Source organism: Epargyreus clarus, unplaced genomic scaffold (genome assembly GCF_041222505.1).
Source record: "Epargyreus clarus isolate Ecla_fem2 unplaced genomic scaffold, WU_Ecla_fem_2.2 ptg000034l, whole genome shotgun sequence".
In the NCBI taxonomy this organism is placed as follows: Eukaryota; Metazoa; Arthropoda; class Insecta; order Lepidoptera; family Hesperiidae; genus Epargyreus; species Epargyreus clarus.
The window spans coordinates 8,882,186-8,898,638 of record NW_027332239.1 but is presented as its reverse complement, the minus strand read 5'-3'; the positions used below and the strand labels follow the sequence as shown (position 1 = coordinate 8,898,638).

At 31.8% G+C, this 16,453-nt stretch overlaps 4 protein-coding genes across 4 annotated transcripts; 2 read left to right on the top strand and 2 right to left on the bottom strand.

Annotated features, from left to right (window-relative positions):
* Positions 1–1,117: 1,117 nt before the first annotated feature.
* On the bottom strand, positions 1,118–8,168 carry LOC140756175 (uncharacterized). Its single transcript, XM_073091613.1, has 6 exons — positions 7,773–8,168; positions 7,348–7,494; positions 5,654–5,812; positions 4,479–4,625; positions 3,777–3,901; positions 1,118–3,530 (listed from the first exon to the last, which is right to left on the bottom strand). Exons 1-6 carry the CDS (start codon positions 8,031–8,033, stop codon positions 3,506–3,508), a joined length of 864 nt encoding a protein of 287 aa, XP_072947714.1. The 5' UTR covers positions 8,034–8,168; the 3' UTR covers positions 1,118–3,505.
* Positions 8,169–9,197: 1,029 nt separating this feature from the next.
* Fitm (acyl-coenzyme A diphosphatase Fitm) lies at positions 9,198–10,744 on the top strand. Its single transcript, XM_073091611.1, has one exon. It carries the CDS (start codon positions 9,291–9,293, stop codon positions 10,377–10,379), a length of 1,089 nt encoding a protein of 362 aa, XP_072947712.1. The 5' UTR covers positions 9,198–9,290; the 3' UTR covers positions 10,380–10,744.
* An 81-nt stretch (positions 10,745–10,825) lies between these two features.
* On the bottom strand, positions 10,826–13,020 carry Gdap1 (ganglioside induced differentiation associated protein 1). The gene is made up of 5 exons (XM_073091612.1): positions 12,733–13,020; positions 12,443–12,635; positions 12,185–12,364; positions 11,911–12,111; positions 10,826–11,779 (listed from the first exon to the last, which is right to left on the bottom strand). Exons 1-5 carry the CDS (start codon positions 12,853–12,855, stop codon positions 11,478–11,480), a joined length of 999 nt encoding a protein of 332 aa, XP_072947713.1. The 5' UTR covers positions 12,856–13,020; the 3' UTR covers positions 10,826–11,477.
* Positions 13,021–13,414: 394 nt separating this feature from the next.
* Ythdc1 (YTH domain containing 1) lies at positions 13,415–15,035 on the top strand. The gene has a single exon (XM_073091206.1). It carries the CDS (start codon positions 13,658–13,660, stop codon positions 14,975–14,977), a length of 1,320 nt encoding a protein of 439 aa, XP_072947307.1. The 5' UTR covers positions 13,415–13,657; the 3' UTR covers positions 14,978–15,035.
* The last annotated feature ends 1,418 nt before the right edge of the window (positions 15,036–16,453 follow it).

The window sequence follows — 16,453 nt, the reverse complement described above, 5'->3', positions numbered from 1 at the left end:
CTTATTCATTGTATAAAACCAACTGAAATTGTCATATTTTGCTTAAAAAGTTAAATGTCCTGCAAAAAAAATCCTATTATTAAAATAATATTGTGTTAAGGGATGGTAGTAACCCCCCAGGTACTTATCTTTAAGATTAATGTCTAAATAGGAATTATACATGAGAATTGTTTTAATAAGTGGTGAATACAAACGAAGTTTCTTAACCGATTCCGTGCGGATGGCACCACAGTTGTGCCATGAATTTCTTTTGTGTATGGAGGGTGGCACCCGAGAGGTGCCAAAATTTGAAGCCATAAAACTCGGAAAAATTGACGTTTATCAAAGTTGTTCTGAAAACAAGTGTCTATTTATCACGTAGATCCTTCCTAGAATGTCAGTTTCACCAGATCACGTGATTTCACATTCTTCAGGGATTGTAAACCTTTCAAAAAAATATATTATTTTTCAAATTACTGTGATTGTATTACTATAATAGTACCTACTTTTCGTTAATAGAAGCCAATAGAAACTGGATTAAAATATTCGTACTTTAGTTTTTATCTTTGTCTGAATAAATAGCGCAATCAATTTCGATATTCTATTAGAAACCTATCCATTAATAATTTGAATTTTTATTCTAAACAAAACATCAGAAAAGAACTATCATAGCGCTCTGCACGTCTCGAATGTTCATATTTTATTATATAGTAACACTAAAACAATCAATTCATCAAAAACTTACAAAACTTTTTACAACACCTGATAGAAATAAGACACTTACCTTCAATTTCCGTTATTACACGTAGAGTCTTACTTTTGTAAACACTAATCGAAAAGTTAAACCATTCACTTTCGCTTTTGGGTGGCTACTAAACTTACAGCACGCGGAAAAAGCAAAAAAGCGATAAGTTACAATTAATGGCGGAGGGCACCTTAGCGATGCCATCAAAGTCCCTGGCGTTTGGCACCACAGTGGTGCCAAGAAATATTTGTTCGCCGCCAGCCGTTAAAGTTTGTCCAAAAGGACACCGCATTGAATCGGTTAATGGCGGCATGAATATAGAAATTTATATAATATCACAATTTCCCAGCATTTGGAAAGAAATTGTTGGAATACTAAAAGAAAACTATCGGCAAGATTAGAAATAAATTTATTATAATAAAAGTTACACATTACAGTAGGGTTTTTTTCAATACAATGTAGAGTGTGAAGAAAATTTAAAGTACCACAATCTACTTATTCCAATGAACAAAAATAAATCATACTGAGATATTTATCCAGTTGAAAAAATACCTCTACTTAATAATTTTATTTGAATAGATTGTGGTGTTTTACTAATATTTAATATTTGCTTATAATTATTTAGACATTCAATATGACTAAGTATTTTTTCCATATTTACTTCCAAATTTCATTTAGTATCTATTTTGAACACGAGCCAGAATACTCGTAAATTAAATCGATAAAATATTTAGAACACATTTTTCATACTATGTAAACGTACATACAAATAAAAGTACCTACAATATTCATTTATCCCTCTTATTTAAAACTACAAAAGTTCACTTTTACCTGAAGACAAAGATCGTGCCAGGGACGGGCTGTGGCAGACAAAATATTTTTTTCTACAAAATATTATCGATAGGCAAGGCCTGCGCGCCCATATTGCGACATATATAAACACGTTAATACACACGATATAGCAAGATACTATTTTATTAGCTACAGCCCACGCCAAGAGTTTAAATTTGTATGTAATACCATATAACAAAAAATATATAAAACGAAATATAAACTTTTTATGCTTTAAAAGTATATAAGAAACTTCAATTGAAAATAATATTAAATTTATTGACCTTAACCATTTAAAATGGATTCAAAAAGATATAGTTATTGTCACACAACGAAAAAATACTTAATAACCCAATGAATAATGCCATACGCCTGATATTTCCTTCCATTCCAGAAAATACTGAGTACAGTTCTTTGGCGCAAGCATATCTCAAACGAATTACCAACAATTTCTATAGGATTACTACATTGCCATTGGGAAACGATTACTAAGGTTAAACTTTTTACATTTTTTGATAAGAAAATGCAACGAGAACCCTGAGTTTCGTCAAATCTGATTATGCTAAACTCGGAAATAAAATCCTCAATAAATCTATACACTAATACCTAGTATTAAAAACACTCAAATATACGCTTAAGGTTTTCCATATAACTACTACTTTCTGTGATATTTAATAATATTCAAAATAATAGGTTTATTACCAAACCGTTGTTTGGTTGCAAAGAGAAACTGTTTTTTCATGTTGAGTCAAACTTATTCATTAAATCGTTAACAATGCATCTTTAACCATTCCTAGTAAGGGGGCATCAATTAATTAGATCTTTTAGGTAGGTATGGATCAGCTATCTCACTTTGACAAAAGAGGTCAATGCAAACAATATTTTTTGTCTTACACAAAAAAACTGTAAAATTGAGAGTATATTAAATTATGTAAAAGTAACCCTAAATAAAAATAATTAAACAAGTTATATGCTCTTCTACATACCAAGTCAGCCAAGTACAGATAAGTATAAACACTAAAAACACAATTTTCCAAATAGAATTTTCAAGAATCTCGCATGAAATGTATGATATCTTACTAAAGTGCGAAACCACCTGCCGCAGTTGGACGTCCCCAAAGCTTTTGATCGATGCTATAATCGTAATTACTAAATGTGCCATGACCTGCAGTCGATAAATAAAATACCAATTTTCAATAAACTGACGATTAATAGTGGGCGTAAAACATAATAGCGGGGTGATTAGTGTATTTTAGCATATAATTTACATTTGTAGATTTTAGCAAAATAGAACTATATTTTGGATAATATAAAAAGATATATAAAATTATAGAGAAAGCCTATAAAACAAATTTAAATACCATTTGTTGACCTTTGCCTGTGCGAAAGTCAAACAAAATAAAAATCTGGCATATCCTTGAAAACAGAATATGGGACACACATAGGTACCCCAATAGCCGGTGTCGAATGAATGAAAGGATTTCAAGACCGGCGCAAAGCTACAGCACGCTTAGTGAAAGACGTTCGCTTGGTAAGCCCCGCTACCGCTGTGGTACATAACTGACTTAGAATATTGGTAGATTCAAATAATTATGTACCATACGATCATGTTAGTATTTTTATAAAATAATGTATGGGTCCATAAAATAAAAATAAATTGTAGATATAATGGATATAATAACATCTACTTCACAAAAATTGCACAAAGAAACACTTGCAGTTTTTCAATAAAAAATATGATGCAAACAAGTTGTAATTTTTGTAACTTATTGAACTTAAAGGCAGTAAATCAATAAATTGCATAAAAAATATAATTTCGAATAAAGATGTGCGACAACAGGCTTAATGCTACATATTACTGTAAAAAAATGCCTGAAATCAAAGTAAGAAAAGCAAACAGAAGACTTTGGATAAGTCTGACACAATATCTCGTAGTTACCCCTTTGTTTCTTACTCTGCATTGTCATATCGAACTCTGAAAACAAAAGTAATGGTCTTAATAAAAAGCATGATGGTACAAAATAATTATTACTAAAGAATGAAGGAAGGTATTAATTACATTATTAATACAATTATTAATACAACTTAATTTGTAAAGCAACTTAAATGTCTGTGATTTCCTTACAATTTTAATTTGCTAAGCAAATAAGCAAATTTTGCTTATAACTAAATTAGGCTTTAGATGTAATTGTGCATATATAAAATGTATAAAAGAACCTACCTCTGACGTTGTCCCCTTCTTTTGCTGAGACGCCTGCCCGATGTAGGATCCTGAAGGGTGAATCGATTAGTGGTTTCAGGAGCTACTCTCAAATTACGAGATTCAGTTGAGCGAGCGACAGTTACCTGTACAAAATAACACTATGTCATACAATGGGACAAAACAATTGGACCAAACACTAACAACCTCTGATTGCAAGAAAAGCTGTGGTTAAAAGCTGGTACAAAATGTGTTGTCAATAAGAAATTTTATGTTAGTTAAGACAAAATTGAGTTCAGAATTGGAGATGTAGGCTGTACAAAAATAAAAACACTGTACAAAAACTGCGGTACAAAAACACATGTTACAGTAAAAATGATACACATCTCATCACATCTGTCAATAAGCATTTGTGAACTATATATACCAGTTGATAAAATGTTTCGAATTATTCCAGTTCATATTAAAATGACGAATCATTTTCTTATTCTTAATGTTTTAAAAAAAATCTAGTTTAATTTCTGTCATATAGAAGATGCCAGAATAGAAGTGCCCTAGAATCGACTTGTAATTTATAATTTTGATTTTGGTGCAGAAACCCTATCCACCATTTTGTTTTGACTTATGACGTCATTGCGTCAGATCTCATTGTTTTATGATACAATACACTATTGATGCAGCAATTTAATCAGAAAATGGAAATATTTAGCAAAAACATTATACCTTGTTCATAAATCTCTTGATTAGCTCAGGACAATTGAGGTTGCTCTCCGGTTCCCAGGAGTCATATTTGTTTGACCAGCCCTTCCAGTGAATATAGAACTCTCTCTCTCCATTCTTTTTGTGGTGGACTTCTAGAATACGATCCACCTGAAACCAAAGAAATTAAATTAATGAATGTTGATTATGTAATATGTATGCTTTCTTTTTCATTAGCATTAATGCTACTACATTCTGTAGGATAATAATGTATAAATACAAGCCGTGGTTATATATGTGAAATAATTAAAACAATGTGCTAGATAGAGCAGGAAACAATTTTGTTATGTTAATTTTGTTAACTGTCTGTTTTAGCAGACATTCTAAAATCACAGAATTATGTGTACATGTATGAATTATGGATAAGTTATGTGTACTAACAGAATACGGGTTTATGGACCTTACACTTTTATTACTTAATAATTTAAGTAGCAGCCATTCATAAGTGGCAGTTGTTGCTAATGTGATTCAGGAATCACAGTAGATGTTGATCACAAATTTGTTGCTACCCTTAGTATATGTCTAAATCACAAAGCTTTATGTTAACAAACTCGGACAAGTCAGAATATGACTGCTATAATCATAAGCATAATTAGGTCTGTATGTTTTGTTGTTTAATTATTCTTAAGTTTGTTTTCAACTTATAAATGAGTAGTAGGAGACACTACAAACGACAGTACTTAAAAGGAAGCTTACAGATACAATACAAATATAGTGGCTTACAGATACAATATTATTATATTGTAAATAGGTAAATAGATAAAATAAGTGCATCATCTTCAAATACAGTGCAATATCACATAGTGTACTCTGTATCATTTCAACTCTCCTATTGTAAAGAATCATTCTTATTGTGAACTAGCTGTGCCCCGCTGTTTCACCCGCATTAAAAAGAAACAGGGGCACAGCTAGTTCTAAAATATAAGTAGCCTAAGTTACTTTTTATTACACCAGCTACCTGCCAATAAAAGTCCCGACAAAATTGGTCCAGTCATTTCAGAGATTAGCCAGAACAAACAGACAAACAGACAGACAAAAATTGTAAAAAATGTATGTAGTATGCATGTAGTAAGTAAAAAGTGGTTATTTAAATATTAAAAACAGACACTCCAATTTTATTTATATGTATAGATTTTCACCTCATACTCAGCATTTTCATCATCATTTTCCTCTTCATCTTCGTCTTCGTCCTCATGTATATTTCTGGCTTTCTTGGGTCTCCCTCTACTCTTTGTTGTAGATTTTCTCTTATTCTGCTTTGGTGTAGAGTTGCTTCCTTTTCCCTTAGAATTTTCTTTCTGCACATATTTCAAAAACAACACTGATTAGATAAAAAAAATCTTAACTTAACTTGATATTTGGTGAATTTTCATACTAATAATTATAAATAGATAACTAAACTATTAAGGTATTATGAAATTAATTAAAAAAAGTGTGTGTGTGTGTCAGCTACGACGCACGATTGGAGTTTACTCCTTACGAACGATAATTATGATATATAACGAATAGAAAAAAGGGTAAATGAACGCATCTGCTAAAATGATAAGAGAAACAAACATATATCTGTAATTATTCGGATTATTTATATTACTTCAATAATGCGTATTACATAAAGTATGTTACAAAATAATATAAATAATAATAATAATAAAAACATTAAAACTTGATGGTTAGGTTGCTGTTTATGTACGTTGTATATAGATGTATACAATAGATGCTACTATATACATTTATTATACAGCATGCATACCCTGTACTCGGCAGCAGTATACAAGTTGTGGCAGAACTTCGTAATACGCAGGCGCGCAACACACACGTACAAACATACGCACACATTCAACTCTCAGACTGGAGGTAGTGAACTATACAGTGAGACTACGAAGTATCGCGCAAAGAGGAGACCCCGAGAATGAGATACGCTGTGTAATGTATTCCATCTCATTCTTTTACACGTTCAATCCTACAGATATATATGTTTGTCTCTTTCTACGTTACGCCTCAACTTTTCTTGTTACACTTGATTTTACTCCTCATAAAATTTCCGTACCGGGCCTTATAACTCAAATCGTTTCTTAAGGAGTAAACTCCAAAAAATACAATAATTGAAATAAAATGTTTATGACTACATATTACAGGTTTATTTATGGCAATAATAAGGTGAGGTAAAACTTTACCATTGTGATTGTTAGCTAAATTAGACATTGTTTTAAAATAATTGGCCAAGTGTAAGTCGATCTCTCACATGGAGGCTTCCATACCTTCAAGATTTTCATATATTTTTTTTTATTTTTAGTATATGTTATTATATTGAATTACCTGCTTATTATGGTTCAATAGATAAAGTGAAAACTGTAAAAAAATAACAGTTTCTAATATGGCAACCCCCACTTATTTTTAACTCTTGTTTTATTTTATTATTTGTTATTATTGTGACCAACCTCATACATACTCCGTAAATATTTCAAGTGTCTATCTATTACGGTTCAGAAGATAGAGCCTAGTGACGAAGAGACAGGCAGCAGAGTCTTGTAATAGGGTTCCGTTTTTACCCTTTGGGTATGAACCCTAGAAATTATGGTATTATATACCATGCTATAAAACTGATGTTAAATAGATGGCCAAATAAGTATACAATTTCAACTGATGGTGTTAACTCAGTGCCACTATTATCCCAAATAAACTTGACTCAACAACTCAACAACATCAACTAAAACTAAACCATTTTAAACTTACAAAATTGCAAAACATTACCAATAACTTAGTCATAAAATCTCATTCATACATTTTAGTTACATTATCTTTAACATACTTAAGTTACTTAAGTTACACTTACTTGACTGTCATTGAACTTGTTGATCAGGTCAGGGCAAGAAAGTGTATTTTCAGGTTCCCAGGTGTCGCTGTCTGCAGAATAACCCTTCCATCTTATTAAGTAATGCAACTTCCCTTTAATCTTCTTGGAATCAATTACTTTTTCAACCTTAAAAGATTATTTTATATACAACCACAACAAAAGCTTGATATAAACATTTATATACAATATCTTGAACTATATGCCTATTTGGGAAAAATATAAGAATTGCAAGCTTTAGTGATAATATAAAAAATATGTAGCATCAGTAAACAAATATACACAATTTACATTATAATATTTGTTTGCAGAATTACGTTAACTAAAATTTGTTCATTACATCGATACAACTTCTACAATTAAACAATTGAGTAAAAACAAACAAGCAAACTAACAAACAAACAAACCTCATATTCTTCTTCCACAACTTTTTTACTGGCTCTCTCAGGCTTCTTCTTTTTACCCTTAGCTTTTCCTTTAGTTTTTTTGGGATTTTCCGATTCCTCGGTTTCATTATCTTCTTTAACCGGAGACACATCAATTGGATCTTTTTCGTTCTCATCCGTCAAATTTTCTTGTTGTTCCTGTTCATCAGTAACCATTGAGCCTGACCCATTTGTAGAGGATATTACTTCCTCATCCGTCCGACTTTTAGATATTTTACGCATTATGTACTTAAAATACTACAAGAAAAAAACTCTTTTCACCAAATTAAACTGTACTTATCAATAAAAGATAACTATCATCAAATACCCCACACAAGCGCAACGCAACGCAAATGGAGGGAAAATGTAATAGACAAAATAAAGCTTAGTAGAGTAAAGACTACAGAGTTGGTTTATATCATATAGATGACGTATTACGTATTAACACTAAACAAATCGGACAATCTCGGTAGACTTGTGTGTGAGTAGGACGCACAACAACGCAGCCAATGAAAAGTATTTGGAGTATTATTTTCGAGACATTTAAGTTAATTGTCTTTGTAGACTGTCGAGTCAAGTTCACTTGGCTCAGTTAAGTAATAAATTAGGTAATATGAAGTGAATAAAAAACACCCAAATAGGCACGATACACGATAGATAATATAGTTATTGTGAATGGGGATCAGATAAACAAATATTTTATGGTTGTTTAACTAAAAAATTTTTACCAACTAATTATAATAATACACGAGAAATATGTAGATAGAAATTCATGATTGGTTAAATTAATTTAAATAACTTATTAATTTGTAACTACCCTCTCTAAGTGAATAGAGACCTATTAATAGTCGTGCTGTGAGCATTCACTTGCATTATCGCGTATATTTTATGCATAATATAGTGTTTAACTCTTATATGAAGATTGAAAAAACAATTCGAGTCATAAAATGAATAAAAAATAACTAAACTTATTCGTGATACATACTCGATTTTCTTCTCGCTAAACCGTTCAATGTCAAAGCAGCAAGTACAGATATTCTGTGCAAAGCAGAGACTAAACTATTATAGACCATCAACAAACAAAACAAACGCCGGACGCCACCGCAACATTATAAATAGATCCATAGACTTCAAAGTAGTTCAAACGGATGTTAGTAGCGTTTTTGTCTATTTATGAGGTTCTTGTCTATAGAACTAATTAACTTATGGTGCGTTATTTTAGATGAATAAGCATTAGGTATCACATATTATAGTTGGCTAACAAATATTAACTGGGCACCATATTAATTTTTCACTTTTCAGATTAACAGGTTGCATAACGCAGGTGTTAGCCATTGCCGTAAAAGGTGGCATTAAAACCCTTATAATTAGTTGTCATTTGTCAATCTGACTTTTGTCAATTTAGTCATGTGTCTGTGTCAAAACTGATTATCTGAAATCTGAATCTATAGTGAAAGCTTTATTTTAGAAGTACCTAATAAATGAAAATAATCGCAAAACATGACAAGTAGAGCTAATTTTAAAAATTCTCGAATGAATTTTAAATTTCAAGATGAACCACCTGAAACTAGAGGTATCAAACCTACTCGCGAAGAGGCTACTATATTGGAAATACTCATCTTAATGATTGTGCACATTTGTAAGAAAGTACTATTCTTTGACACGAATTTAAAAATAGCTGTATATTTAGGAGCTCTGTTCTTGCTTTCTCTCATAGCAGATGTCCTAACATTCCCGAAATCGTATTTTTCAAGAAGTGACAATATATTTAATCAGTATTTTGTCAAGATCGGATGGTTTTGGACATTGTTTCTCACGGTGCCGTACGTTTTACTAACGTCGTACACAATCTGCTGCGGGAAACGAAAACTTATTGTGACAGGCCATTTATCGAGATTATTTATTGCTACCATATTTTGGTATGTTTGGACAACACTCTTTAATGTGATTGAAATGAAATATGGACGGTGTAATTCTAAATTATTTGATGACAAAATATCTTGCTTGAAAAATGGTCACTTTTGGAATGGATTTGATATATCAGGACATAGTTTTATTTTAATATACTCTAGCTTAATTATGATTGAAGAAGCTAGAGCTATAAATGGCTGGGAAAGAATTAAAGATTACATTAGAGATGAAAAGTTTGCAAGAAGCTTGAATGATAAATCCGTGCGGGTCAATCCACTCAAGAATATAGATTCAGAGGAATTAGAAATACTTAAAACATCATATGAAAAATTCACTCCTTATGTTAGAGGATTACTAATCGCCATAGCAGTGCTGCAGCTATTGTGGGATGTAATGTTAGTCTCTACTATCATATACTACCACATTATGGTTGAAAAATTCATAAGTGGAATTGTAGCTATTCTCACTTGGTTTGTGACCTACAGAGTTTGGTACATGATACCTAGCCTACTACCAAACTCACCAGGGCAAGGTATATTTAAGTACAACAATGAAAAATCACCATTGACTAGTACATTGCGAAAAAGGGCAAGTATAAGTAATGGAAAACATTTCATGGGAATGCCTATTGGCAAAAATCAAGAGAATGTTGAAACCACTACAGAGAATACGAGATAGAAGTCGTTTGTGATATATTATGGGTGTTGTTTGTTATTTATTGTTTTGTATTGGGTTTTGTTTGGTACTTGGTTTATGGTAGTTGGGGAGGATATGAGGGTAATAAGGAAAAATGACTTTCAAGTTTTGGAAACATAATTAAGGCCTTCACACATCAATGCACCACATGGCATTCAATATTGTCTGCATCAACTCTATTGTCATGGTTCATATATAATTCTATGAGTGTAAGTTTTTGTGATACCTAACCTTGTATTAAGCTGGACTGGGATGTCCTTACCTATTATTAACAATATAGATTAATTGTTTTATATTCAATGTAATTTGTTTTGTAACTTAAATAAAAATGTTTTGAATATAAATAATCTTGTATTTTTTGTCAGCAATGTTATTAAAATGTATTTACTTATTTCTCAGTCACAAGTGATTATTAATAAAATGGAGTGTTTCAAAAATAAAATAGTTTTTAATAAAGAATAACAATATATACATTTGTAAACATTAAAAAATATATTCACAGCATTCTACTAACAACTAAATCACAAGATTTTTTGCCTTCAATCTTCTTTATATACAATTATACATTGAATAATTAAACCATTGGATTTCAAAGATGTACAGCGAGCCAATAATTATATTGAGTTTGTATTCATATGATGTATTGACATTATCAATGATCTTAATAAAGACTAAATAATACTGAAAGTCATTTTAACTAATTTTTCATTTCTAACAATAATAAATAATATCTTATATGTAACTGCATATGTATACAATATTTAGCACACCTTTCGACCACATAAACTTTTAAATATCTTACCTATATGTAAATAAAGTAATCTCAAAAAATGTCAATATTAGAACCGGTTGTTTTTATTTTTCAAGCTGTGATCATGAGTCACATTTACATAATACCATGAGCAGACAAGCCTTCACTATTTTATCAAATATAATTGACATCAAGGCCATATCTTTTTAAATTTTAAATCTGAATCAATCTTATTAGATAAGTTACAAACAGGGCATTGGACAAAAACTAATATCTTTTATGTATTTTGAGATCTTGACTTTGAAATATATCAGCTGGTATTTAAATGATTAAAGTACTAACTTTTTGAATGCATAAGCAAATGCAATTACAAATCCAATCGACACTGCCCCTGCAGCCCCCACATAGGCTGCAGGCTGGGATGTAATAATCATTTTAATATGAACTGGGAAGTTGGGTATGGTTTTCTTAAAGGAATCTCGTTGCTTCACACGGTTGAAGTAGTTTTCAAGGTGTGGACGCTTTCCATCAGCCCAATACCTTTGCTCAAATCCCAGTTCCCACAAGCGTTGCAGAAGTACAGCCAAATTTACATCAGCAATAGTGAAGTTTTCACAACACAACCAGTTATCTAAATGAAAGGAAAAAATTATGTTGAATATCTTTGGTTAAAATATGCATTAAAATGACTTAATAAGTTTTAATGGTGCATGACATATTAATATGAATAAGTCAAAATTTAACGAGTAGTTATATACAAACCTTCCTGTTGTAACTTTAATTGATTTTCAACTTGGGACAACACTTCATCAACTATATTCAAAATTTTTAAGTATTCTTCTTCACTTGTCAAAATCTCATGTTTTCTGTCTTGTATATCAGCTTTATATAGCAAGATCCCTTTGGCTTTAGGGTTTTCTTCAGCTAAGCGTCTTAAATTTTTGGAGCTTAGTAAGTCACCACCTAGTTTAGAAATATAAAATTATTAAAAGCTCATAATTTTGTAAGTAAAAATTAAATATGATAATATACTTACTTTTAAGAACCTCCCTAACAGGTAATATGAAAGGCAACTTGGGTGTGCCACGCAAGTGCGGGTGGAAGAATGATCCAACAGTGATGACACCAGCAGGCAAAGCTTCAATGAGCTCACGGAACCTATTGATATTTACCAGGACTTTGGGATCAGTTGAAACATTAATCAGTGGAGGGGACTCTAAAATAAAATATTCAATTAATAAACACTTAAATCTGCATTGTAGTTCACATAATGATTTAACGCAACAATAAATACCTTCGTCCAAATATAATTCTAGATAATCCATTATTCTAGTCGAATCTGGTATGATTTCATTGTTTACTTTCAGAACTGGGATTTCTCCACGAGGATTTATTTCTAAAAACCAGGAGGAATATTGTTCTCCTTTGGTAATGTCGATTATTAAAGGTTCGAAGTTTATATTTTTTTCGTAAAGCGCCATTAGCACCTGTAATAAAAAATCACATGACGAAAGGTTTATCTTATTTAATATGAAAAATGGACACTTATAAATACATTGAATAACTAAGTATTTTTCTACTTACCTTTTGGGAATAAAAACTGTAGTAATTGCAATATAGAAAATTATTTGTTTTAGGGCCATTGCATGTTTTCGTATTTAAAGTGGGCATTTGTATATTTTCAAGGTACTTCTGTACATAATGCATTTCTGTAAGAATTTATTAAAGATAATTCACAAACGCTTAAATATCTTAAAGAGTGATGTATGTACTTTAACTTTAAAAAGTTTGCGAAAAGTTCATAACTTTTTTAATTTGTCGCAAATGTTTGAAAAATTTAAACCACAGAACATTGAAACGATTTCATTACAAAACAAATGCTACCAACAGTACAATATTAAAATCAGGTGACATTATAGGGTTGTAATAACCATTAAAATTACACATGTTTTCCTGAAGATAATTGCATTTTTATAATAAAGTCGGGACTTAATAGACACAATTATAAATAATTTTTAAAATATATTTATGATAGTGTTTTCAAATATTTTCGATATATATTTTTTAATTGCTATAAAAATGGATTAACTAACTTTTATTTTTAATACAACTAAGTAAGTGAAGTAATTAATATTTCAAGTATTAATTTACGCATATACATATTCTTTTTAAATATATTAAACATACGTCCGCTTAATTTATTTTCTGTTTTTAATGACATTATTGTCAGCAACCGACAACCAGCAAAACAACCAAACAAAAAACAAAGGTGCAACACTATTAGACGCGAACATTAAAATGTTGGACAAATTGGATAAAGTAATCTAAAAAATAATGGAGTAGTGTTAGTTTTTATTATCGTTTATATTTCTTAACACTTGAATTTCATAGCATATTAATAGGCGTTCAAAAGTATTTAAGTTGCTTTACGATATACAGCAAAGTCAATTCGGTAGGACATAAACGTACACATCCGGTAATGAACAAGTAACTAATCAGTGTATTGAAAATGGAGGTCTCCGGTAACACTGATGCCGTCAATCTTGGCGTTGGTGAAGCAGAGGCCGAGATTGGGGAGGAGCTGAAGCAGCTGGAGGAGATTAAGGATTTTGATACTAGAAGTGAGGTGTCGAGTACCTCTTCTAGTGATACAAGCACGCCTAGTATTAGTTCTGTTAGTACCAAGTCTAAGGATAAACGAGCAACTCGTAAACGCAACAAGTCTGGCAGTCATTCTCCCGTACAAAATAAACGACGTTGTGTTACTACATCCACTAACAAAATAAAGACTTATGATTACATGACAAAACTGAATTATCTGTTCAGAGATACACGATTTTTCTTGATTAAATCTAACAATGCTGAAAATATAACACTGTCAAAGGCTAAAGGAGTATGGAGCACACTACCGCAAAATGAAGCTAATTTAAATCAAGCTTATCGTGAGTCCAGAAATGTTCTTTTGATATTCTCAGTGAAGGAGAGTGGTAAGTTCGCTGGCTTTGCCAGGCTGGGAAGCGAGTCCCGACGCGATGTACCGCCCATATCGTGGGTGCTGCCGCCGGGTCTCTCGGCGAAAGTATTGGATGGAGTGTTCAAAGTTGATTGGATATGTAGAAAGGAATTACCATTCAGCAACACTCTTCATTTGTATAATCCATGGAATGAAGGAAAGCCGGTAAAAATAGGTAGAGACGGACAAGAAATTGAACCAAAGGTTGCTGAAGAATTGTGTAGATTATTCCCAGAAGATGATGGTATTGAAATGACTCCAATATTGAGAAAATCTAAAGAAGCTTCAAAAAAAAGCTACTTGAAGAGTGGTGGTAGTTACAGAACTTACCGAGCACCACTGTCTTCTAGGGGTTCCAGTTTCAGAAATCGGATGAGTGGATCTTCTAGAAGCAGGCGGAAACCGTTTATGCCCCCCAGGAACCGTTCATACAAGAGACGGTCCCCATCGCCCTATATGAGGGATCGTTTGTCGAATTGGTTTGGACGTGCCAGAGAAGGATATGTGAATAGTGGGTCTGCTGCAGCTGAAGCGTATGTGGCGGAGTACATGCGTACAATGCATCATCAGCTGCCACCAATGCCATACGTAGCACCACCTGGATTCACCAACCCACTTCCTACATATGAGGGGCTCCCACCGCCGCCGCCTCCGCCTCGCTACTATGATTTATCGGACTACTCTCGATCCATGCTGGTGTACGACAAGAGATCGTATGAACGTTCAGTTGATGAGTTTTTGTGGCGCACCACAGATCGCACCCGTGGCCGTAGTCGTGACCGTGAAGCACACAGGTCGTACCGTGATCGACGTTGATCAAAATTTTCCACCGATGTAATAATTTCCTAATGGCAAATAAAATATTGTGTTTGAACTTTGAACTTTATTGAAATGCAAATCTATGTTAGTGTTGTGATAAACTTTGTAAAAATTGAACTATTCATATTTAAATTGGACAGTTTGTATAAGTAACAACAGATATATTTCGAATGGGACTAGATATACATGAGTTAAGTGAAATTCTATATTATAGGGTGAAGATGAAGAGGCTTATTGATATTTTTACAGGACGCTAAAAAGCACTGTGTTTTGGTGTTTGAGCTGGTACAGCTGGTTTGGTTTTATTTGCCTCTTTACGATTAAGAACCTCATGGTTTAAATGACTACATATATATAAATGGTGGTGTTGACAAAAAACAGTATTAGAAACTGTGATAAATGTAATGTGTTTACAACAGTTAGTGTATGATCCTATCCATAAACAATACTTGCCCATATTTTCTTAGGTATATATGTAAGTGTTAGAGCATATTTTCAGTGTCCGATAAAATGACGATATATTGTAATATTAGGTATAATGTTATAAAGCAAATTATTGGAATGATCACTCACTAACATGATACCAATTATTCATCATTCATTTCCATGTAACACATTATTTAGTAGATTTTTCCACTGTCTTTTTTCTGTTAAATCTCAACAAAAAATAAGGAAACAGGCTGTTTCTTTATTTAAAAAGTAAAAAGAGATTTAGCAGTTTACATTAATAAAATTCATTGTAATTTGATTTGTGTTACACATATACAGTGTAAGATTTTATAAATTTTATGACAATTATGTTTTTCAAATATGTATGTTGGTAGTGTTATTGATATTATTTCTGAGTTGCAACTGTTCCCATAAATGGAACATTTCAAATGGATATCTGAATACATTCGGTACATTCCATGCCATATAAACAATCATTAAATCGGACAGTGAAAAAATGTTTCTATCATGCTGGTATTATTAACTTGTACTAGTGGCAGGTCTGGTTTTATCTGTGATATATTTCTATAACTTTTATTCGTATAATAAAAAAGTAAGAAACCTTTCGCCAAAGAGAAATCAGATTAATACTTAAGCACTGATGGATGCTTTCAAGTTTTATACTACTTTAATTAACATGTCTTTACTATATTTTACTAGTGACCTTTCCTTAAACATTTACAAAATAATATTCGAATTTTGTTAAATACCACGCCCGTTATGTGAGAGACCCAGACTTCATGTAAGACTTATATCAATCTCCTACAGTTCGTATTTTTACCGATTAGTTTCCAACTATTTATAATCTCAGTTTTAATTATTTATTTGCCTATTTAATCTTTCGAAATCTGTTTAATTAAATTTAATTTACTGTAAGTAATAGTAGTAATTTAGGTTACATACATATGTTAGTAATTTTCGATACGAATATTATGTTCCCACATTTTCATTATTGTAATTACCACAGGAACATATAAAGGAAGG

Coding starts and splice junctions, on each gene's coding strand:
- LOC140756175 (XM_073091613.1), bottom strand. CDS start 8,033: ATGCGTAAAATATCTAAAAGTCGGACGGATGAGGAAGTAATATCCTCT. Junction 5,813..7,347: donor ACAAGTTCAATGACAGTCAA/GTAAGTGTAACT, acceptor AAATATGTGCAG/AAAGAAAATTCTAAGGGAAA. Junction 4,626..5,653: donor ATGAAAATGCTGAGTATGAG/GTGAAAATCTAT, acceptor CTTTGGTTTCAG/GTGGATCGTATTCTAGAAGT.
- Fitm (XM_073091611.1), top strand. CDS start 9,291: ATGACAAGTAGAGCTAATTTTAAAAATTCTCGAATGAATTTTAAATTT.
- Gdap1 (XM_073091612.1), bottom strand. CDS start 12,855: ATGCATTATGTACAGAAGTACCTTGAAAATATACAAATGCCCACTTTA. Junction 12,636..12,732: donor ACAGTTTTTATTCCCAAAAG/GTAAGTAGAAAA, acceptor TTTTTATTACAG/GTGCTAATGGCGCTTTACGA. Junction 12,112..12,184: donor TGTTAGGGAGGTTCTTAAAA/GTAAGTATATTA, acceptor TTTCTAAACTAG/GTGGTGACTTACTAAGCTCC.
- Ythdc1 (XM_073091206.1), top strand. CDS start 13,658: ATGGAGGTCTCCGGTAACACTGATGCCGTCAATCTTGGCGTTGGTGAA.